This window comes from Arachis hypogaea, chromosome 2 (genome assembly GCF_003086295.3).
Source record: "Arachis hypogaea cultivar Tifrunner chromosome 2, arahy.Tifrunner.gnm2.J5K5, whole genome shotgun sequence".
Taxonomy (NCBI): domain Eukaryota; kingdom Viridiplantae; phylum Streptophyta; class Magnoliopsida; order Fabales; family Fabaceae; genus Arachis; species Arachis hypogaea.
Window position 1 is genome coordinate 67,648,117 of NC_092037.1, and position 24,799 is coordinate 67,672,915.

The 24,799-nt window shown below is 34.3% G+C and overlaps 1 protein-coding gene and 2 long non-coding RNA genes across 3 annotated transcripts; 1 reads left to right on the plus strand and 2 right to left on the minus strand.

Moving 5' to 3' along the window:
• Window positions 1-152: 152 nt before the first annotated feature.
• On the minus strand, window positions 153-4,096 carry LOC112747119 (uncharacterized). The gene is made up of 3 exons (XM_025795143.3): window positions 2,797-4,096; window positions 1,410-2,470; window positions 153-616 (listed from the first exon to the last, which is right to left on the minus strand). The coding sequence occupies exons 1-3, from the start codon at window positions 3,416-3,418 to the stop codon at window positions 557-559; spliced, it is 1,743 nt and encodes a 580-aa protein (XP_025650928.1). The 5' UTR covers window positions 3,419-4,096; the 3' UTR covers window positions 153-556.
• A 7,652-nt stretch (window positions 4,097-11,748) lies between these two features.
• LOC112747131 (uncharacterized) lies at window positions 11,749-15,720 on the plus strand. Its single transcript, XR_003174798.3, has 4 exons — window positions 11,749-12,562; window positions 12,636-12,747; window positions 12,860-12,972; window positions 15,470-15,720. It is a non-coding gene; the product is annotated as an uncharacterized lncRNA (long non-coding RNA).
• Window positions 15,721-19,238: 3,518 nt separating this feature from the next.
• On the minus strand, window positions 19,239-20,531 carry LOC112719530 (uncharacterized). The gene is made up of 2 exons (XR_003161833.3): window positions 20,318-20,531; window positions 19,239-19,510 (listed from the first exon to the last, which is right to left on the minus strand). It is a non-coding gene; the product is annotated as an uncharacterized lncRNA (long non-coding RNA).
• Window positions 20,532-24,799: the final 4,268 nt, after the last annotated feature.

The following is a 24,799-nucleotide window of genomic DNA, read 5'->3' on the forward strand; positions in this document are numbered from 1 at the left end:
CCACTGATTCTATATTTTTAATGTGTATAATCTGAGTAATAAATTTGGTTGATTCTAAATTCGATGAACAATCATAGCATGCTCTAATTTATAAAAACCTCAGGACTTAAACTTTCAAAAAGCAAAAACCCAAAATACACGCATGCACACTATGCAAGTAATCATATTAATACAATAAGAAACTGAAAAAACAAATAATTACATTCACAAGTTGTCCTCTATGCTTTATAGACATGATAATAATAATAATACCTCAAAAGCTACTTCAACAAAGAACGGAAGATCAAACTAATGATCACAAGAAAAATATGATTACAGATCATATCCCACCAAGGCAAACAACAAACGCAAAGGGTGGGGGAATGACTTGTACTAAGGCTTAAAAACTGCTTATTTTAACTACATTTTGAGCTTTATTGGGGCTATGATAAAGTTTATTTACACCCTAAAACATAACAACATGGAATACTAGGTGCTAGTGATGAATACTGAATACCAAAGTAGCTACCGAAGTTGGTTGCCATTTACAATTTCCAGAGTGCCATAGGCACAAAACTCATGAACTTTCACTAGATTCCCAAGAAGCACTTTGGCAGCGTCTTTTCCTCAAGCTCACCTGAAAACATAAGGGGGTATATAGTAAGCACCAGTCACCAAGCAAGATAGCAATGAGAAACAGTAATACTTATTTTTTTCACAGAATACACTTTCAATAACTTGTAAATTGTCACAATTTTAGACTTGAAGCTTCTAAATTGCCTTAATTTTACACCTAACGTTTCAAATTGTTGTTAGATGTACCCATATAACCAATGGCAGAGGTTGATGTGACAATTGGCTAAAAGGTAGATCTGACCACATTTGGAAATGTTATACGTAAAATAGAGATAATTTAAATGTTAGGCATAAAGTCGAAAAATTTGAAACATTTTAGGAGTGAAAAGTGTACTTCAGGCCTTATTCTTTCAATAAGAAAATAGATGTGCTGTGGTATCTTGGAATAACAAATGCAAAAAGTTGAATACACCAGGAATTTCAGTATCCTAAATTATTGAACTAGCAGCAGCCGATATCTATTTAAGCATATATGAAGTGTTGCACAAGAAAATATATTTTCAACTTTTCTCATACCACAGCTCTTAACGATAGTGGGTTTGGAAACAGAGACAAAGGTTTGGATACAAGCTATGCACATATAAATACAGTTCAAGATGTGTAGAAGAAGGTGCAATTTTGTGTCCACTAATCTAAGAACCAGATTCGAATTGCTTGTCTTATATGTTCTAGCTTGTAGAAACAGTAAATAATCACATGTTGTGAATAAACAGTTGCAGCAAAAAACATAATTTCAAAGACAATTACTTTGTTAAAATTTAAGTGGCAAGTAGGTAAGAAGTCTCAAATTATACCTTAACAGATGAAGGAGGCAAGGAAGCTCCACGAACAATGTTTCTCAATTCTTTAGTCTGTAGAATCTGGCCTGATATCTCCTCTAAAAGATTCGACTGAACCCTTTCACTTTCTCCATTCTCTGCAAAGATATACAATTTTCCTTTCTCATGCTGTATCATCTTCAGCCTTTCTCCGAGCTTCTCGATCTCTGTGTCAATCTTCAGCTTTTCATTGTTGTTTAAACATGAAGAATCCCTTCCTGAATCATTGCCTGTCCTAGGACACTTACTCACTATATTATTATTTGTTTTATTTTCCTGTTCCCTAAGTTCTATGTTGTCATCAACAACATGGACATCAAGAACATCCGGCTCAGTATCATGTTCTATGTCTTTTGCCCGCATTTCTCCACCTTCCATGCTGATACAAGTTGGAGCTAACATGTAATCCGAGGAAATATTTGAGGGTTCATCTTTCTTGACTGATATAGTGCATTCATTCTGCAGTACCTCTTCATGTGTTTCGAGCATAATAGGAAGTGCTTGTTCCCATTCATCCGATAACACCCTTGGCTTGCCATTATTTGACCTGTCACTTCCTCTCAAACCCATCTGCCTATAAGCTTCGAGCTCCTTTTCCAGAAAGTGATTCTCCCTTTCCCTCCTTATGAGGATCTCTTGCAGAATAATCATCTCCTCTTCATCGTAAGTGAATCGTTCTTCTATCATCCTCTGATATTGCCTCATTTCCATTTCCATTGATGCCTTCTCCTCCTGCAAACGAGATATCATAGCCATGGCTTCATCAGCAGCAGTAGCGGCTGCAGCTCTCTCCTTCTCTAGCTCTAGGTAGAGTGCAGCATAGGCAGCTTTCTCTTCTTCTAGTGCGTCTTCCAAAATCTTGATCCGTTCTTCTCCATTCCCATGAACCTGGACTGCGTCTCGCACGCTATTGATGTAATTTTCCAACAAAGAAGAACATTTGTCTTGGCCTGGACTATCCACCATTGATCCATTAAATTCATAACTATCACATGTCTTTACATCCAAATCATGGCCAGTTTGAACATCATCAACATCTAAATATCAAGGACGACAGACGAACAAGTAGTTAAAAGCCAATATTCAGCATGCAGAGAATAACAATTATATAAGAGATTGCTCAACAAGAATGTAAAAGTCCAATGTCACATTTTCTATATTAAGTGATTCCATCTAGTTACCATGTCTGAAACATATGAATAAAATTTATCAACAAAATCAAGCAAGAACCATAAATAGCACAAATATATGAAAGATAAGTGTTGCATATCTTAATAACCCTCCAACGTTCACAGGAATAACATGTAACTTCAACTGAAATCGTTGTATGAACCACAATTTGTACAGATAACTTCTCACTTACCAAGTAGAGCAACTTCTTTCCTTGGATCAGGATTTATCTTTTCCTTGGTTTTTCCTGCAATCCCATCGTCACAAGGCAAGAGCGAAGTAGAAGCAACATTAGACTGCATACTATCAGAACCACTAACCAAAGTCAACTTCCCAGAACCATAATTATTAGCCCTCCGACGACGCCGAATTCCGGATCTTCTTTTCAAGCTCATAACCCTCTTCCCCTTAGCATCATAACCATTTTCATTCTCAACCAAAGGAAGCAAACGAGGCCCCGAACACGAACTACAAGAAGCCTCATCCTCCAACTCAACAACATCCCTATCATTGCCACATGAATGCCCCTTCACCCTAACAAGATCAAAAGGGAACCTATTCACTGCCATCACTTGAATTGAGCATATCTTTGTTGAAGGCCATTCAAATAACAGTTTGTGAACACAGAAAGTGCTGTTCATATACCCAAAACTACCCTTGCAGGGGCATGGCATAAAGAGTCCAAAAAACCAGAAGAATTTGGAGACAAAGAAAGCAAAAGCTGACCCACATAGCAAGAAGTAAGCTATAACAAGGTCAATAAATGCTCCAATCAGACCTCCAAGGGTCCAAGAATGAGATTCATGCAAATCCATGTTCTCCCCCTTTATGAACTCAAAACCCGAGTTTCCCCTTCAAGAAGAAGCATTTCACCATCACAAAAACAACACACACCAAGCAAAATCCAAAATTTCCATACACCAAAATATCTCAATTCAAAAGCAGAAAAGGTTCAAGATCAAACCTCAAAGCAGGTGATGATAGAATAACTTGAAGAAAAATACAAAAAAACAACAGAAACTCAAGATCATGCTTAAAATGAACAATTACAAGCTCGCAAATTCCAATTTCAATTTCCAAAACCCTGAACACTATTCTTCGTTGCTAAACGACAAAAGATAATAAGAACAAATTGGATTTAGGAGGAGGTTGGTGGTTAATAGTTGAGAATTTAAGTAGGAATAGTAAAAGGCCCAAAAGGAGATTAGATTAATGAAGAACAAGAACAGTAATGGTGAAGGTAATGATGATTGTGCAATGAATTTTTATGAAGATTCCCATGTGATGATATTTTTAAAGAAAGAACTATAATAAAATGGTTTTGTTTTATTGCATCATGCGCTTCAAACAACTTTTCTATTTTCCTTTTTTTTTTTCATTTCATTGTGCGCTTGATTGAGACAAAGACTAGTATGCTCTCTTTGGCTGCTTTCTTAGAACAAAGGGAAAGTGCAATTAATACAGGCGCGCAGTGAAGTCAAACGACGCCGTTTGGCAGCTAACTATTTTTTCGATTTTTTATTATATTAGTCGAATAGAATAAGGACTAATTCCTGTCACACGTTAAAATTCTAGTTAAAATTTTGTCAATAATAAATTTACAAGACAAAATTGGAACCTAACATTTATTTAAATCAACTATTAAACTATTCCAACTTGATTTTTGGTATCTAACTATATGCGAGTATATGTAATTTGCCACGTGGTGCATGTGAGGCAGCAAGGAGAGTGGATTTTTTTTTCAAATAAAATAAAAAATAATTAATTCTCCAAACCCTATTTGCAGCTTTAATTATCAGGATGTAATTTTTTTTTGGTAATTAGGAGAAGTTCGCTGTATCCCGACGAACTATATGTTAGATTTTGAAAATAAAAATATGGCTGCCGGAGAGTAGATCATTAAAACACAATATTAGTTTTCATTTTTAAGGTTGATATTTTCTCTATGATGTCAACAAATCCATTGTTATCCATTTTTTACAATGGTGAAATAGTGTATGACGAAGAAATTTCTATAGTTTTAGATTTGGACAACCGATATTCACTTATATGACACTGGAGGTTGACAGTTTAACACCTTTGAAGAATTTCATATTGCATTCCGTCAGGCAGCAAGAGAAACAAAGGGTGAAAAAATTTACTAAAGATATCCGACCGAAGTAGATGACAGTTTGTTTTATAAAAGGTATGTTACACTCGTATTGTGTCTGTTATTATTATATTTATGAGATAACGATTGTGAGAAATACGTTTGTTGTGTTGAATTAGGTACCATTTGCGCGATGATGAGGATGTACGGCTCATACAGTTGTGGCACAATCGATGGACAAATATTCATCTGTTGGAATTATTCATGTATCTCGTTGAGGTGGGTGCCCGAGGATCCTCTGCAGATATTGTCGATAATAGTCCGTTGAGTGGAGCTGTTAGACGAACTATCAGAAAGACTATGGTGGACCTAAATATGCTACCCGAGGGGAGTCAGAAGGGGTCTAATGTTGAAGCTTGTAATGTTGACTTGATGAACGATGGGGTTGAAAGTCATGATGGCTCTACTATTAGAGATCCGATGATGGATCAATATGAAGTTAACCCTGATGACGTAGACAATGCCGATGAAGAACTAGCTGAAATTCCTAATGATGATGACGAGGAAGAAGAGATGAACTACTACAGTGACACTCAGATTGCTTTTACACAACCCGCCATCTCTCGACCATATGACCGACCGGATCATTTCACGAGGTTGAATCTCGATGCAATGACTTCGGGTTGGTCGTTTACCCAGGGAAGCCTTGAAGAGGATCCAAGCAATGAGTTTGAGGTTGGACAACAATTTAAAGATAAGGAAGAAGTGATGTTGGCAGTTAAGCAGTACAGCATTAGGAGGGTTCACATATCTCCTCAATCGTGCGTCCCTAATAGTGCTACTCCCACCCACCGATGCACCCACTCATAGGATCACTGTCAATCCTGAGCCCCAGCTGGTAGGCTACGTCATGCAGGGTGATAGTCATCTCCCCACACGGTAGATGAAACGTGTGGAACTCAGGTCTCCACTTCTCTATCAAAACCGAGGCAAGCGGCCAATCATGCTCGAACTCAACCATATAGGCCACATACTCAAACCCAGCTCGTCTGAGATATGGCCTAATCTGCTCCGACGGCCGTGCCATCAAATTCCGCCTGGTGCGCAGTACCCGAGGTGCCTATTAAACGGAAACAAAAAACATAAAAAAAGGGGATGGTTAACACATAAAAATTAGAGTTTCACTGCTAATTAATTATAAAAAAATAAAAAAAATTAAAAAAGTGTACCACTCTATCAAGCTTGCCAGCAATGTGCTCAATGTGATCCAGTTTACACATCTCACCCTGCAACCCAACAGCTGCTCCTCCATCTAAATACAATCCAGTAAAATAAAATCACAAACACTGAACTCACCTTTTACATTAACCAAATTATTAAATAAAAAAATATATTTAATTATTTGACTCGACTTATAAATTTAATAATTCTAATTCTTTCCCAACTAACTGAACTCTAAATTTTTCAAATCAAAATTTTTCTCATCCAACTTAACTTGATTAATTCTTCCACTAATTGCCTTCTGAGTCACAACTTAAACTAATTATTCTAACTAAACTAACTAATAATTTACTTTGTTATACTAATTACCAAGTTATAGACAATAAACAACAGCTATACTTAAAAACAATTACATAACAAATTTTAACTAACATAAAAAATAATTAACAGTAAATCTAACTAACATGTCATCGGTAACTCAGTAACTTTAACTAACAAACAACCTATAATTAAATTATTTTAACTAACATGTCAACAGTTACGCTAACTAAGCTAAAAAAAACTAACTCTAAGTAAGCAAAAAATTTAACTCTAACTAAAATATTATTTACTGACATAAAATTAAGAATGTCGTCTGCAATGAACTTCACGTGCGTCCAAAAGACAAGATAAAAGAGAAAGACAGTGAATTTTGAAGAGAGATTGTATAAGAATAGGACAAACCCAAATGGTCCCACTGGGTTTATGTAGAGTTTGTCGGGGGTGCAGCGAACTCTATATAAATTATAGAGTTCATCGGCGGTACAGTGAACTCCCCCTAATTATCAAAAAAAATCGTATCCTGGTAATTAAAGCTGGAAAATGAGGTTTGGGAAATTAATTATTTTTTATTTTATTTGAGAAAAAAATCCCAAGGAGTGTGGTGTTATTGAATTTGGATCCTCGCTCTAAATTTTAAATTTTTATTTTAGAGGGTAAAGTGTAATCTCTCACCCTTAAATAGTTTCTCTCTCATAATTTTTTTGGTCCCACTTATAAAATAAATGGTGAGATATCACACTTTATTCTCTAAAGTGAAATTCAAAATTTAAAAGATGTAAATCCGGTGTTATTAGCTTAGTCTAGATGGTTGCACCAACTTCTCCATTATAAGATATGCACGACAGTCATGAAGATATAAAACACAATAACTCGATAAGTTGTCAAATCATGACATTAAAGGTGCAAAAAGTCTATGTGACTATATTGAAAAGATGTATGTTATACAAAATTCTCTAACTATCATCGAAAAATACTACGAACTTAAGTATCAGAGTGTTTTGCAGGTTGTCCTCCCGCTTAATACCAACTCGACGTGGATTAAAATTCTTGTTACTCACTAGTTCAACAACTCTACTTAAGATACAAATAAAAACACATGACGGAAAATATACTACAACCTTATTTTTATGTATGTATCCTAGACATTTATTATAGGAAAACAAGGCTTCTTTAATAAACAATGAAAATATGGTTCATCAGTTTATCTAGAAAAATGCCAAATTACAAACAAATAAATAAAGGAGATGATATCAAACAAAAAAAATTAAGTAGGCCGCATGATGAGCGGATAATTTATACGCTTTTTGGCATTGTTTTTATATAGTTTTTAGTATGATTTAGTTAGTTTTTAGTATATTTTTATTAGTTTTTAAGTAAAATTCACATTTCTGGACTTTAATATGAGTTTTTGTGTTTTTCTGTGATTTCAGGTAGTTTCTGGCTGAAATTGAGGGACCTGAGCAAAAATCTGATTCAGAGGCTGAAGAAGGACTGCTGATGCTGCTGGATTCTGACCTCCCTGCACTCGAAATGGAATTTTTGGAGCTACAGAACTCCAAATGATGCGCTCTCAATTGCGTTGGAAAGTAAACATTCAGGGCTTTTCAGAAATATATAATAGTTCATACTTTTTTTCGAGTTTAGACGATGCAAACTGGCGTTTAACACCAGCTTTCTGCCCTATTCTGGCGTTAAACGTCAGAAACAAGTTGCAAAGCAGAGTCAAACGCTAGAAACAAGTTACAAACTGGTGTTCAACTCCAAGGAAGACCTCTACACGTGAAAGCTTCAATGCTCAGTCCAAACACACACCAAGTGGGCCCGAAAGTAGATTTCTGCATCATTTACTTAATTCTGTAACCCTAGTAACTAGTCTAGTATAAATAGGACTTTTTACTATTGTATTTTCATCTTTGGATTATTGTTGGATCCTTTGATCACGTTTTGGGGGCTGGCCTCTCGGCCATGCCTGGACCATTATCACTTATGTATTTTCAACGGTGGAGTGTTTACACGCTATAGATTAAGGGTGTGGAACTCTGTTGTTCCTTGAGTATTAATGCAATTACTACTATTTTCTATTCAATTCATGCTTATTCTTATTCTAAGATATTCATTCGCACTTCAACCTGATGAATGTGATGATCCGTGACACTCATCACCATTCTCACTTATGAATGCGTGTCTGACAAACACTTTCATTCTACTTGTGAAAGCTAGAGTGTGTATCTCTTGGATTCCTGATCCACGACACATGGGTGCTTCTCTTGACAACAGAGCCTTCCATTCCGTGAGATCAGAGTCTTCGTGGTATAAGCTAGAATCCATTGGTAGCATTCTTGAGATCCGGAAAGTCTAAACCTTGTCTGTGGTATTCCTAGTAGGATCTGGGATGGGATGACTGTGACGAGCTTCAAACTCGCGACTGTAGGGCGTGGTGACAGACGCAAAAGGATAGTAAATCCTATTCCTACACGATCGAGAACCAACAGCTGATTAGCCATGCAGGAAATCGTAGAGGACCTTTTTCACTGAGAGGATGGGAAGTAGCCATTGACAACGGTGACGCCCTACATACAGCTTTCTAGGGAAAGGAGTATGAAGGATTGGATGAAGGCAGTAGGAAAGCAGAGATTCAAGAGGGATAAAGCATCTCCATACATTTATCTAAAATTCCCACCAATGATTTACATAAGTATCTCTATCTTTATTTTCTGTTTATTTATCTTTTAATTATTAAAGCTCTATAACCATTTGAATCCGCCTGATTGAGATTTACAAGGTGACCATAGCTTGCTTCAAGCCGACAATCTCTGTAGAATCGACCCTTACTCACGTAAGGTTTATTACTTGGACAATCCAGTGCACTTGCTGGTTAGTTGTGCGAAATTGTGAAAAAGAGTGATATTACAATTGTGCGTACCAAGTTGTTGGCGCCATTGAGATCATAATTTCGTGCACCAAGTTTTTGGCGCCGTTGCCGAGGATTGTTCGAGTTTGGACAACTGACGGTTCATCTTGTTGCTCAGATTAGGTAATTTTCTTCTTGTTTCAACCTTTATTTTATTTTCAAAAAGTTTTCAAAAATCTTTCAAAATTTTTCTTCTTTTTCGTTTTTCTAAAAATAATTTTTGGAAAATAAAAAAATTAATGAAATCATAAAAACCAAAAATATTTTGTATTTTTTGTTTGAGTCTAGTATCATTTTTTAAGTTTGGTGTCAATTACATGTTTTTAAAATTTGTGCATTTTTCGAAAAATTCATGCATTGCATTCTTCATGATCTTCAAGTTGTTCTTGATAAGTCTTCTTGTTTGATCTTCATATTTTCTTGTTTTGTGTCTTACCTTGTTTTTCATATGCATTTTTAGTTTGTTAGTGTCTAAACAAGAAAAATTTCTAAGTTTGGTGTCTTGCATATTTTTCTTTTCTTAAAAATTTTTCAAAAATAAGTTCTTGGTGTTCATCATGATCTTCGAAGTGTTCTTGGTATTCATCTTGACATTCAAAGTGTTCTTGCATGCATTATGTGTTTTGATCTTAAATTTTCATGTCTTGAGTTATTTTGTTGTTTTTCTCTTTCCTCATTAAAATTCAAAAATAAAATATATATATTTTTCTTATTTTACTCATAAATTTCGATATCTTTGGGTTGACTTAGTCAAAAAATTTTTAAAATTAGTTGTTTCTTGTTAGTCAAGTCAAGATTTCAATTTCAAAAATCCTATCTTTTTAAAATCTTTTTCAAAAATCAAATCTTTTTCATATTTTTTTTCTTAATATTTTCGAAAATTTTAAAAAGTGTTTTTAAAATCTTTTTCTTAATTTTATCTCATAATTTTTGAAAACTTTACTAACAATTGATGTGATTGATTAAAAAATTTGAAGTTTGTTACTTTCTTGTTAAGAAATGTTCAATCTTTAAATTCTAGAATCATATCTTTTAGTTTCTTGTTAGTCAAGTCATCAATTTTAAAAATCAAATCTTTTTAATTTCCTTTTCAAATCATTTTCAAAAATAATTTTCAATCATATCTTTTTTTTCAAATCATATCTTTTTCAAAAATTTGATTTCAAAAAATCTTTTCTAACTTCCTATCTTTTCAAAATTGATTTTCAAATCTTTTTCAATTAACTAATTGACTTTTTGTCTATTTCTTATCTTTTTCAAAACCACCTAACTACTTTTCTCTCTCTAATTTTTGAAAATTCCTCACCTTTTTTCAAAATTCTTTTTAATTAACTAAATATTTCAAATTTTAATTTTAATTTTATTTCTTCTCTTAATTTTTGGATTTTAACTAATAATTAAAATAAAAACAAAAATTTTTTTCTTCTCTCTTTTAGTTAATATTTGAATTCCCTCTCTCTCTCTCATCTTTTTCTATTTATTCATTCATTTACTAACACTTCTCTTCATCTCAAAATTCGAACCCTCTCTTCTCCTCTGTGTTCAAATTTTTCTCTTCTCCTTCTTCTATTCTTTTCTTCTTCTACTCACATAAAGGAATCTCTATACTGTGACATAGAGGATTCCTCTTCTTTTCTGTTATCTTCTTTTTCATATGAGCAGGAGCAAGGACAAGGACATTCTTGTTGAAGCAGATCCTGAACCTGAAAGGACTCTGAAGAGGAAGCTAAGAGCAACTAGAACACAACGCTCTAAAGAGGACTTTACTGAAATTTTTGAAAAAGAAGTAGAGATGGCCGAACCCAATAACAATGGTGGAGGTGCAAGGAAGATGCTTGGTGACTTTACTGCACCAAATTCCAACTTACATGGAAGAAGCATCTCAATCCCTGCCATTGGAGAAAACAATTTTGAGCTAAAGCCTCAATTAGTTTCTCTGATGCAACATAATTTCAAGTTTTATGGACTTTCATAAGAAGATCCTTTTCAGTTTTTAATTGAATTCTTGCAGATCTGTGATACTGTTAAGACCAATGGGGTTGATCTCAAGGTCTACAGGCTTATGCTTTTCCCTTTTGCTGTAAGAGACAGAGCTAGAGTATGGTTGGACTCTCAATCTAAAGATAGCCTAAACTCTTGGGATAAGCTGGTCACGACTTTCTTAGCCAAGTTCTTTCCTTCTCAGATCAAGTCTCAAATCATATAGTTATTTATAGCCTTAATTTCAGAAATTATTTTATTAAAGATAATTAAGGCAAGTTTTAATTTATTGAATTTGAGACGAGTTATGATCTTTATCCAATTTTATAATTATTGGGTTATTTTCTATATTTAGATTATAAATTTGGCTGTTATGAAATAATAGGGGTTTTACATGATTTGGATTAGATAAGTAATATTCTAAATATTAATACTGCTATTTTGGAAAATGAGAAAATTAATTATATTATTTCTAATTATTTGATTTGGGCATTTTATTGAAAGTAATTTGTAAAAATTGATGAGCAAATAGTATTTTCTATATACATCTAGTGTTGGATTAGAATTTATTTCTAATTACTATATTATTCCTATTTTTAAGTGAAATTACTAAAATACCCCTAACCCTAATTTTCAAAAATGCAAATGAAACCCTAAAGCCTCCAACCCAGCAGCCGAAACCCTACCTACCTTCCCTTTCACCCATGGACAGCAACACCCATGGTTTCCCCTTCCATGACCGAAAGTAACAGAATCAAAGAGGGAAAGGGAAACTGAGCTGCGGCGAGGAAGGGAGGAGGGAGCTCATCGCCGCCATCGCGCCTCACCGCCACAGCAGTCCATGCTGCCAGGGACACTGTCGAACCACCACGTTGCCACCGATTTGCCGCCGTCAAAGTTTCCTGCATCGCCACTGTTTGCGCAGAAGAGGGTTTGAGGAAAAGCAGCTATCGCGCGCGAGCCAGAGGAGCTCGTCCTCGCCGATCTGACGCCGTCGGGGTAACCGCGCCGTCGTCCTTGTCAGCTCCGAACGAGAAGAACGATGGGGCTTTGTTTCTGCTTCCATGGTTCGCTGTGAGTGGGCGACGTTGGGAGAGAGAGGGAGTCGCTGTGGAGCCACGAGCTGCGCCGGTCGCTGCCGCGCCGCGTCGGAGAGGAAGGCTGAGATTGAGCACCGCTGGGAGAGAGGACGACGCGAGCTAGAGGTCCGGTCGCCGCTGTGCTATGGAGCAGATTGAACCGCGCCGCGCTGTTGGGGTTCTCATCGTCGCCGGAAAAGGATTCAGGCCGCCGCAGGTGTCGCGGTCAGAGGAGGAAGCTGTGCCACTATGTTTTGATCGTCGAGAGTGGTTCTGTGACTTTCGGGATCACCGCCGGAGCTCCGGGCTGAGCCTCTGCCGCTTGAGACTCTCCTGCCATCGTTGGAAATGGTTGTCGGTAAGGGTTTTAATTGTGGTTTCTGTCCTTTTTGAATTCCAGGAATACTATAGTCACTGCGTGTTGGTTTCAGATGTCGTGATCGGAATTCGTCACCGCTGCCGCTTGAGATGGCTGCTGGGCTGCCACCAAACCGGTTCGGAGACCGTCGCCGTTTTTGGTTCAGCCGTTTCTCCTTCGGTTCGGTAAGCATTTTCGATTTAAAAGTCCTTTGGTTACTATTCTGTTATCATACGCTGAGGTTTGTGGCGTTAATTGCTATAAGATTGGGTTTTGGTTGTTGTATGTTGCGATTAGAGTTGTTGAGATTATGGAGGAAGCAAGTGGAGCCGAGTTGTTGGTTTCCGTCATTTCGAGTTGAGGCGAAAAGGACTCGGTGAGGCGTTTGGACTATGGATTTGCGTTTTGAGGTAGGGGCGCTTTCCAAAAACTATGGTTTATGTATTGGAATTATTTCATATGGATACTGAGATGAGACGCTGTGTATTTGGTGATTGTATCTGCCTTATGCATTATTTGATTGTCTTGAATGACTATGGATGTTTGTTTGGCTGAATCATTGTGCGGCTTTTTGAAATGTAATGTTTTAAAGTTGATTATTTAAAGATTTAAAATATGAGTTTAATCCGTTGAGGATTGATTTGAATTGAGTTAATCATTTTGACGACGTGAAAAGTTGAATGCACTTTTGAATTCAGCCTGGTTTACTTTAATTGGCTTGGTTTTGGACAAATGATTTATTGTTGAACCAATTCTTTTAAGCTTTGGAAATGAGTTAAATCGATTGATATTGAGTTGATTTTGAAATGGTTTCCTTGAGATATGCCACTGAGGCGACTGTTGGATTTAGCTTGCTTTTGAATTGATTTCTGGTTTTGAGCTGTTGAAAAGGGATGAGAAACGATTTAGTTGGGACCCGAACCGGGTGGCATAGTCTAAGTTTTAGGGGAGGTGTTGCCGAAATTTCTATAAAATCTGAGTCTTTATTGAAATGTTGTCTGGAAAATGATGAGTTAAAGACTTTTACTATTTTATTTGAATCATCACGAAAAGGATGATTCATGTTTTCGAAATGAGTTAGTAAAGAGGAAATTGTGATTTAGTCTTGCTTCTTAAGAAAGGCCTTGTATCTCTTTCAAGAGAAAGTTATTTAGATGAAACTTGTGTTTTAAAGCTGTTTGAATGAGAAAAGGGTTTATGCCTTTGAATTTGACTTAGGGGTTTCAATTAAAGAAGTTTCAAGGACTTTGAAAGAATCTGAATGTCTATTGACAAGTTTCATTTTGAAATGTTTTGAGAAATGTTTTAAGTACTCTTTGAATTCTGAATTCTTGCAAGACTAAAACAACTTTGAACAGTTGAAACGTTCTAGAATTTATCATGGGGGTTGAAGTTGATTTTGCCTAAGTAAATGAAACGGCTTTGAAAGAAATAAATGATTACGTGACTCAGTTTGGCTTAGATCCTATTTTATTACTCAAATCGGAAAGCCAAGATTTTAATGATTTTAAATGAATTTGGCGGAATGAGTTATGTTATTCTCCTCTAAAGACTTGGGACTCTGCTGGGAAACTTTTGGTTATAAAATCCCATTGTTGGATGGGCGATTTTGAATACTTTGAAATAAATCCTTAACTTGCCATGTTTTTGGAAGTTTTGGAAAGAGAATGCCGAGAGTGGCTTTGTTTTAGAAAGGGAACTCACTTTGAGTAAATTTGGCCTATGAGCCTGAGATGATCTGAGAAATGAGATCTTTAAAGCCAATGCTAAAAAGAGTTGAAATTTGATTTCAAAGTGAAATGGCTTGAGAAAAATGATTTATGGCTTAAATGCCAGTTTTATGAATTTGATGATGTTGAATGGTGGAAGTGCTGTTTGTTATGGGCCAGAATGGCTATGTATGATTATGAATATTGGCTGGTTCTAGATTGAACCGTGAGCCGGAATGGCTGTGTATGATATTGATTTATGGCTGATTGCCGAATGAGTTATGGGCCGTATGGCTGATTATGAATTATGAATTTAAGCCGGATGGCTGAGATGGATGTTGATCCATGGTTGGGACTGAATGAATATATGCTTGAGATACTTGGGTAGTAGCAAGGGTTGTGGTTCGTCCCACTTGCTCCAGGTCAGAGACTGTGACGCCTGTGTAGTAGCGGTAGTAGTGGTGATTCCACTCGCTCCAGGTTGAGCTTTTAAACATCCGCCTGGGTAGTAGCCGCAGTAGTGGTTATTCCACTGGCTCTGGGTTGAGCGGGTAGTAGCAATGGGGTTGTAGCTCAAACCTACTTTCTCCGCGATGGGTGTTTCTGTCCATGGTTAGCTACCAAGACGTGTCGGGTTGGCTATATAACCGACAGATCATATCATCAGCCACTAGGACAGGCATGCATCATATGCATCTATGTGACATTGTTTGGGTGTGCATATTGTACGTGGTTTGCCTTTGTGATTAACTGCTAATTGTTCTACTTGCTGTAACTGTATGTTTGTGCTTGAACTTCCTATCTGTGTTTGCAACTGGGACTCTATTGGTTTGTGGTGATTGATTGTTGGATTGGATTGTGTGGGCCTAGGGCCGTGGTTGGAATGAGATGAACCGATGGTTGATTTCGATTTTGTGTTTCTAGTTGGGAATAAAATATGAAAGGCTACTTTGGTTCAGTATAGATAGACCATTTTGAAAGGCTTTGATGTTTTGAGAATTGAACGGTTCCTCTTTCAGAAAAGATTTCCGACTTTACTTTTATTGTAAACTGTTGTTTTTGAAAAGAGGCATAAGTCGGTTATTAATCACTGGTACGGTTTATCTTCATATATCCTATTACAGTAATTCCCAAAAACCCTCTACTGAGAACCCTTTCGACAATGATGTTCTCACCCCCTACATTTTTCCCCTTTCAGGATATGGGCGCAGAAGTCACGAAGAGTTTATCTATTTGTTATTGAGATGCTCTGTATTGCTTTAGATTATTATTTTTGTACCCTCGCCTTTATCTTAATATATTCTGTAAGAGAGATAGGAATTGTATTAGGTAATGTTTGTAGTATTACTTATATATATGTATGTATGGATGTACTCTTGATGAAATCTTTTAAGTTGTATGGTATCTATGGATGTACGTTATCGAACGGAAGTAATTTTTGGAGCGGTATTGCGGTTTGAAGTTTTAAACAGGCTCATATTTTAGTATTAAATAGTATAAGTGTCGTCGTAATGTCCGAGCTATCAGAGTTGCGCAGCCGAAAGCGTGAGCTTTGGTAGTTAGGGTGTTATAAAATGAACTTAACTTCTAACCCCGACCCTACTAAGAACTCCATAGTTCCTACCTTCTATTTTCACCCCTTTTTAGCTAAATGTGTGGAGGTTTAGTACGGAGCTAAAGGAGCATAGAAGATTATGTATGACAAATACTAACAAATAAAATTAAATATTTCACATTTGACATGTATGACATTCATATATGTAGTCTTCTTTTCTACAATTATCAACTTTCAAGGTATATTTTTCTACTTTGAACTCTTTTACTTTTACAATATATATTATTCAATATATGTTGCGACTTTATACATATTTATTTTCTCAATTTATCTTATTCATGTCATATGACCTTCACTATAAATTGTAAATATGCAATAACTAATTGCTTTGAGCGCGAAATTCATCAATAAGCTTGAGGGCCGAAAAAATTCCCAAAATAATTAACCATTATATTCTCAGATCATACAATCGATTCCGCTAACGATATCTATTTCTGAACTTTTTAGTTCACATACAATTAAATGCTATATGCATGTCATGAAAAATTGTTCTTAAGTGGAAAAGTATCCCCCACACAACTATCTTCATTAAATAACTCTTGCCACTCAATTATTTTTTAAATAAGTGCCGATATAATAACCCGACTAAACTTGGGGGATCACCATATCATTATTTACTTATCTTTTTACCGAGTTATAACTCATTTAATTTTTTAAGTTTAGCCTGGATTATATGATCGGTAGACAAAGCTTGGGGGTTGTGATCTGTCACCTTATAGCTCGGTCTTTAATGTGCATTATGAGACATAACTTGACTTTATTTGCTTTTATTCTAAATTTGTATTGGATGACCTTAATAACCATTATTCTGACTTAATGACCAACGGTCATAACATCAACTCTATTCATCGACTCTATGCCTATAAAAGGTACCAATTTCTATATCTCAAAAAGGATGCACATGATAAGTTCTATTTCATGTTTAACATTCTATAATCATAAAATTCTTATACCTCTTAAACATTTATTGACTTGAGCGTCGTAGTGTCTTTTGCAGGTATCTACCTACTGTGTTCTTTGACGTCCGAGTTCTTCTCACTCCATTAAAGAAAAGACGTATTACAGCAGCGCAAGAGACGAGCTATACCTCAAAAGTTCATCCATACAAAAATACATAGCTTCTTTAATATTAATTTCTTATCCATATTCTGTTATTGTATTATAATTATGTCATCTAATAAAGAAATAATATATCATATAGGTGTTTGCGTTATTCAATTGAGAAAAACTCATATTTTAGTCATTTCACTCGTAATTATGCAAGTGTATTAATTGTAGCATGGTAATTGTATCAATAAAATAAGATATACACAAACCAAATGAATTAGTAAGAAATAAACTTAAAAATTATAACAAAAATATAAATTAAATAAGAAAGTTTTTGTATAGAATTATTCTCCACGTATAAGTTTTTTTCCTATATAAGTCATACAAGTCATTTATATTCAGGTGTTTTCATGTTTTTCTCCATGTTTTTTCTTCTTCTTCTTTTTCTTCGTAATTTTTCTCTCTCATTATCATCGTCATCAACACCACCTTTTCCTCCTCCTCCTATTCCTCCTTCTTTTTTCATTGGAATTTTTTCTCCTCTTTTCTTTTTCTCTTTCTCCTCCATCATCAGTTATCTCGTTGTTAAAAATAATAAATAATTAAGGTTTAGATTGTCAATTAAACCATAATGAAATTGATTATTATTTTGAATCAAATCAAGTGACTGAGGTGTGATTTAATTCAGAAGAAAAAATATAGTATTAGAGAAAATATTTTTCTGTATTTACAGCAAATTTGGGTGTAGCACGAAGATATTTGGGTATAACACGAAGATATTTGAGTGTATTTTAAGAATTTTTTGTTGTATTTTTATTCTGATAAGTTCTGCATGATTCAAAACTCTTCCTCTTCCTTCTCCTCATCTTCTACTACTTCTACTTTTCTTTTTCATCATCATCACTATCTTCTTTTTTTCTTATTCATATTTTCCTTTTTGTTTTACCTTCTCAAGTTTCTTCTTGTTTTACTCTCTTAAAAAAATAAAAACAAAAAAAAATCAAAACAAAAAAGAAGAAGAAACACATAATGCTGCAAAATTACTTGGAAGAGGATGAACTTACACTCATTTAACTAAAAAAAAGAGAGAAATAAGGAAAAAAAGAAGTTTAAAAAAATACAGCATTAGAGAAAATACTTTTCTAAATTTGCAGCAAATTTGAGTGTAACACGAAGATATTTGAGTGTAACACGAAGATATTTTGGTGTATTTTTATTCTGATAAGTTCTGCATAATTCAAAACTCTTTCTCTTCCTCCTCCGCATCTTCTACTGCTTCTTTTTTTATCATCATCAGCATCATCTGTTTTTTTTCTCATTCATCTTTTCCATTTTATTTTACCTTTTCAAGTTTCTTCTTATTTTACTCTCTTAACAAGAATAAAAACAAAAAAATCAAACAAAGAAGAAGAAAAAATACATAATGCTCCAAAATTACTTGCAATATGATGAACTTACATTCATTCAACTAAAAGAAAGAAAGAAATAAGGAAAAAAAAGAAGAAAAAGGCAGAGAAAACATTTTTCTGTATTTGCAGCAAATTTGGGTGTAACACGAAGATATTTGGGTATAACACGAAGATATTTGGATGTATTTTAAGAATTTTTGGGTGTATTTTTATTCTGATAAGTTCTGCATAATTTAAAACTCTTCCTCTTCTTCCTCCTCATCTTCTACTGCTTCTTCTTCCTCATATTCTTATTTCGTTTTCTTATAATTCTTCTTGGGAGAAAAAATCAAATAAAGAAAAAAAATACATAATATTACAAAATCATAAAAAGAGGAGGAAGAAAAAAATGCAGCGACAACAGTAATAAAAAAAACAATGAATATGAAACATGCGAAGAAAAAGGAGGAGAAATGCAAAGAAGAATGAGAAGAAGAAAGAAGAGGAAGAGGAGAAGGAGGAATGCGAAAAAGAAGAAAGCGTCTTCCATAATGGTGAGTGAGAGCGCGCTTTGGAAACGGTTGAGTGACGCGCGTCTTATCACGTTTCAGTGGGTAAATGTAGTTTTTATTAGATTTGGTCCAAATTATAAAGTTTGTAAGCCAAAAAAATTTGTATATGTATTATGTAGCATAGCACTTTCATATATTCGTAAGAGTATCTACCCTAATTATTTAGCAAACATGATAGCAGAGATTCAAACGAGGAAAGAAAAAGTGTGCATGATTCATGCATTTATGTTGTAAATAACTTTTTGTTAGAATGATTTTAAACCAATGGTTTATTGGACCAATTTCATTTTACTTTATTATCAAATTTACTTGATTATGTTATGGTACAGAATATAATTAGATAAATTGGTTAAGAATTACCAAAATAACTATATTAAGATATCACTTAGAAAACAATAAGACTTAAGTTCTAATAGATATTCATGCATGATATTTGTTTCACGTTAATTTATTACAACAGCACGATATTAAGATGGGGGACACATATTATTCAAATCCTGCATAGTGCATGGTAGTATACTCCATGCGGTTGTACGGCAACTACGTGTGCTTCGGTTTGCACCATAAATAGCAACCGGGATAGAACGGAATTACCAAGCAACAGTTCCGAACTTTACCTGTGAAGTGTCAAAAACATATCCAAGATTTAGTGTCACCAACATCATTATGTGTATGCTATGGTGTCTAAAATATAGTATTTAATTACTAAAAAATAAAATTATTAATATTTATTTTAAAAGTATAAAAATTAATAAAATTATACAAAATTTAAACACTAAATAACAAGTACCATAAAATTGGTCATATCATTATTAGCGGCATTAGAAACTAGTGAGCAACGTTGCCAAGTTACATAGGACCAAAAAAAAAAAAGAAAAAACTTAAAAGAACCAATATTTTTTATTAATATTAATCAATATTTTATTTTTATATTTTTATTTCACATTTGAGAACCGCCACTTTAAACTGGCTATATTCCTAGTTTTCAGTTGTGACTATAAATAAAAACTCAAATAATTAAAATATGTCTTTTATTTTAAAGTTTATAATTTTTTTAAAAATATTATAATGTTTATTTTCATTTAATTTTATTTTTTATATTTTTATTTATGTTAGAATTATACTGGATGTTAATTCCATCTAGATCAACATTAAAAACAAAATTAAAAACGTTTAATGATAAATTTGCCACATAAAAAAATATCAAAAATAAAATTAAATAAAATTAAAAAATTATAAATGTTAGGAACATAAAATATATTTTGTGACCCATTTATGACAACGATGACTAAAATAGAGAAAAGAAACTGTAAAATAGGACGATCTCAAAAGGAAATTCATGATCCTAGCTACCATGCATGCTAGTAATGAGAACATCAATTTAAAATATATCAATGTGTGCATATGTGATATTAGGACTTTACCATCAATTTTATTACTGTTATCATGAAATTTGGCATGCTTATTCGTTGGTGTAGCATCTGTATTATTGGTATTTGCTTCTGGAATAGTTCTGGATATCACAGATGCCACGAGTATGAGGCATGAGAAAGCAAAAACCAAAGCTTCTTTTCTAGCCATTTTCACTTGAAAATTTCTTTTTCTCTCAACTTTGTTCTTTGTGTTTTTTATGCGCATGATTTCTTTTCTTTGTAAACCTTTAGTATTTATAATATGACTATCTAATATAAAACTTTATAGTGTATTCAACTATTTGGTGAGAAATTTTTATAAAATGTTTAACTAATGTATGGTAACAACATATGGTAACATAACACATAAAATGATGGTCCAAATAATTTTTTTTGATTTAATTTGTTTCTATATAGTCATTATTGTTATTAAATGCTTTTTATATGGAGCGGTGTGGTGAGCACAAAGAGAACTATTAAATGCTTTTTATTTGAGACCATATATTATCATTATTGCTATTAAATTTATCCTTCTCATACGGATTGACGTCACCATGATTCACCATTCAAATGCAAATGAATTCTATCTTTATTATTCATCATATTAGAAGAGAAAGAAAAATTTATCTATTTGATTTATTTAGTATGTATAAGACTCAGATTTTAGAAATTAGATTATGACGTTTATTTATAATTAAAAAATTAATTTAATTATTTATAGGTTTTATTAAATTAATATGTATTTAAAATTAAACTTATAAATTAATAATAAAATAGTATTTTAAAAATAATTATTTTTATATTTAATTTAATTTTAAATTATTATTTTATTTTATTTTTATTAAAATTATTATACTACTTTAATCTCTAAATTTTCAAAACAAATTCTAATTTCTATTACAAACCCTAATCTTAATTACACACTCACACTCTCACTTCTATTCATACACACAGTCGCCATCCCCTCACCATACACACCCACATACGGAAAGAAAGAAAAGAGAGGGAGAGCTCGAGAGAGTGAAGGAACGGAGAAGGAAAAAGAGGAGGAGGAAGAAGGAGCCCACATCGGCGGCACTGGGGCTCGCCATCACCATTGACGTTATTGAGAGGAGGAGTAGCGCGACCGCTACGAGGAGCCACTATCATCGTCATCCACGCGAGCTGCCACTGCGTGCGCCATCCTCGCCGTCCAGTCTATGGAGCAACGAGCTCGCGTCACCGTCGCGAGCTGCACGCCATCATCGCTGTCATTGTGGCTGGAGGCATGGGGGTTTGTGAAAGAGAGAAGATGTGTGAGGAAAGAGCGAGAGAGAGAGAACGCGCTCACGCTGCCATGTGCCGTTGCCGCTGTCTAGGTCGCGACAGTCAAAGCAACCACTGTTGGAGTCCCCCGGAGCTGCCGCTGCTCTATTCTTGGTCCCATTTTGTGTGGTAAGTTATTTTGCTTAGAAGACTCTTTTAGTCGTTGTTCCGTTATATGTTGCTGAGATTTTTGTGAAGTTATCACAATAGGATTGAGTTTTGGTTTTTGCATGTCGCGTTTGGAGTTGCTGTTGTTATTACAGAAGCGTTATGGAGTTGTGGTTACGGCTACCACTGTTGCGAGCCAGTTGAAAGAGGGGTTTTGACGCATTTTATGACTTTTGAGTTTTGACAATTTGAGGTAGAGAATTTTTTTTAAACTCATCATTTTATTTTCAAGAATCATTACAAGTCGATATTAATACGAAAAATATATTTTTTATGATTTCGTAAGTCTTATGAATTGAACCGAGTTACTTTGAATGAATGTAATTGCTTGCCTTGTTAGTTTATTGATCGATTGAAATTATTTAGTTGGATTTTGTGCTTGGTTTGAAGTTGTTATGATAATGGTTGGTTGTGGTTATTTCTGATTATTGAGACCGAATGTTTGCTGTAATTTTAGTTATGTTAATTTCTTTGCTTTGGGATTTGGATTGAAAATGATTTGATATTTGAGAACTATTTAATTATTGAAAATAATTTGGTATTTGGGAATGGTTTGATTATTGAAAATGATTTGATATTTGATCATGGTTGAGAAAGGTTTGAGGGATGTTTGGATGGGACTCGAGAAGGGTAGCAAAGTTTGAATTTTAGAAGAGATGCTGCTGAAATTTTTATGAGAATTTGAAAGTTTTATTTTGGTTAATTTGATTGAAGAATTATTCTATTTGAGTTTGATTTAACTAAAGAAAAGAGTATGATTTGGGGTGTTTTAGCGAACTTTAAAGTGTTTATTAAAAAACAAATGGTTATATGTTGTTTCAGTTAAAGATTTTGAATTGCAAACTGGATGATTTTTGAGTCCTTTGAAGGAGTTTTAAACTTAAAAAGGTTTTGAAATTTGTTTGGAATTTTTGGTTTAGTAAACATGAGGATTTAACTTGCTTTTTTTAACAAAATTTTAGATTCAAAACACTTGGGTAAGATGCAAGGGTTATGGCTTAGTCCCACTTGCTCCGGGTTAAGATTTGAAAGGATTGTGGTTTTGAATATGATCGGGAATATTTTTGGAATTTGATTTGTGTTTGGCAAGGACAGTGGTCTTATCCCTCTTGCATGTTTAAGATTGAAAATTATTATTGATTGGCAAGGACAGTGGTCTTATCCTGCTTGCATGATTGACATCCCAAGAGAAGGTGACAAGGCACTTTTCCTCTGAGACCAGCTTGTGATAAACTTGAAATGTTCCTCTTAGAGATGTGGTGGGTCGTTCCGCCCATGTTCTCTTTGATTCCAAGGTGATAGGAAACTCTCCTTCTAAGACCGGAATATTTTTTCTCCTGGGGATACGCAACAGAGAGACCATGTCCGAGTTAGCTATCAAATGTGTCGAGTTCTGGCAGTTTAACCGACACGTGAGCTCATGGCTAGTAGGACAGGCATGCATCATACTATATTTGTTTGCTACTATTTGTGTGTGCTTAAGTGTTTTGGTTTGCATATCTTATAAATTTTGTCTAACTGTTAATTGTGGTACTTGCTATAATTGTTTTTTAATTGTGTTTAGCTTGCACTATTTGATGCCTGTGATTGATTCTGTTTTGAGACTGAGTATTAGTGATGAATTGATGATAGTGTGGTTGGTTATGTTTTGGCCAGAGTCATTGTTGGTTGGGTTTGGTCCTGAGGCACTGATTGGTAAGTGAGGTATGTATTGTTCATGTTATTGAGATTGAAATTCTTATAAGTGAAAGATGAATTTGAATTGTCAGATAATTAATTGTTGTGGTTTAAAAAATTCATAAGATGAACGATAATCGCTGTGGTTGAATCCCATACTCTTTTTTATACGTATCCTCTTATAACAATTTCAAACTTCTCTGGTGAGACCGTGTAGTTAGGTTTTCACCCTCTACAGACTTCTCTTTTCAAGACAGATGAGGAAGCTCACCGAAGTTTTTACTAAGTTCTTAGCTATGCTGTTTCTGTTTTTATATATATTAGTTATAGTTTTCCCTCGCCTTTATCATTATATTCTTGAAGGAGGGATATGATTCGTGATTATAATGATATGTATGTGTATAATATTTGTAAGTTACTTATGTAAGAAGTTTCGTATATATGTATATGCATGTTTGTATGAAGTAAAAAGCATTTTCAGTTTCTCAAAAAAAAAAAAATAGTGATACAGTTTCAAGTTTGAAAGGCTCATATCTTATTATTAAATATATGAATGTTGTCGTAATGCCCTCGCTATTAGAGTGGCGCATTCAGAAGCGTGATATTTTGGTAGCAAGGTTGTTATAGCATGTGTTTGGATTAATGTTTGTAAATGAATATTGGTATGAATTGTTCGTACCTGAAGGAAGGTTTCTGAACTTACGAGTAATAGGGATCCTGATCTATGTCGAGTTAGAACTAGGTCGGGACAGAAACCTGCAAAACACTCTGATGCTTATGTTAGTAGTGTTTTTTAGGTGATAGTTAGAGAACAATGTGTATCTACTGTGTTTTCCTTTTCCCCTTATAACATCATTTCAATGTAACAGATAGACGTTTTCTGCCTTTAATGCCATGATTTGGCAACGTATAGAGTTAATTGTGTTTATACCTTTTAATGACCTTTCTATTAGGCTTTATTGAGCTCATAACATAACATACACTATAAGAAAAATAATGAATACCGTCAAAAAATATCAGCCGGTATAAATCTCGCTGGTAAACGTTTACCATCGGATTTATTGCATCCAACAGTAATTACCTTCGGATTTTTTGATGGAATATAATAAATCGAAAACAGATCATTTGTCGATGTTACTCATATTTGGCGCAATTTTGTACGATTTCCTGCTATATTACCAGTGGATTTATCCGACGCTGATACCGATGGAAATGTTATTTAATCTTTTTTGAAAAAATAACGGTACCGTCGGAATATTCCGACAAAAATTTCAACGGTAGTATTTTTTTAAATTTAAATTATCTTTCTCCATTCATTTCTAGTGTACCCTGATAATTAACAAT

Bases quoted from the DNA above. Each gene is read 5' to 3' on its own strand.
- LOC112747119 (XM_025795143.3), bottom strand. From the start codon at position 3,418: ATGGATTTGCATGAATCTCATTCTTGGACCCTTGGAGGTCTGATTGGA. The intron at 2,471-2,796 runs GTAAGTGAGAAG...CTTGATATTTAG, and splicing joins GAAAGAAGTTGCTCTACTTG to ATGTTGATGATGTTCAAACT. The intron at 617-1,409 runs GTATAATTTGAG...TTATGTTTTCAG, and splicing joins TGCCTCCTTCATCTGTTAAG to GTGAGCTTGAGGAAAAGACG.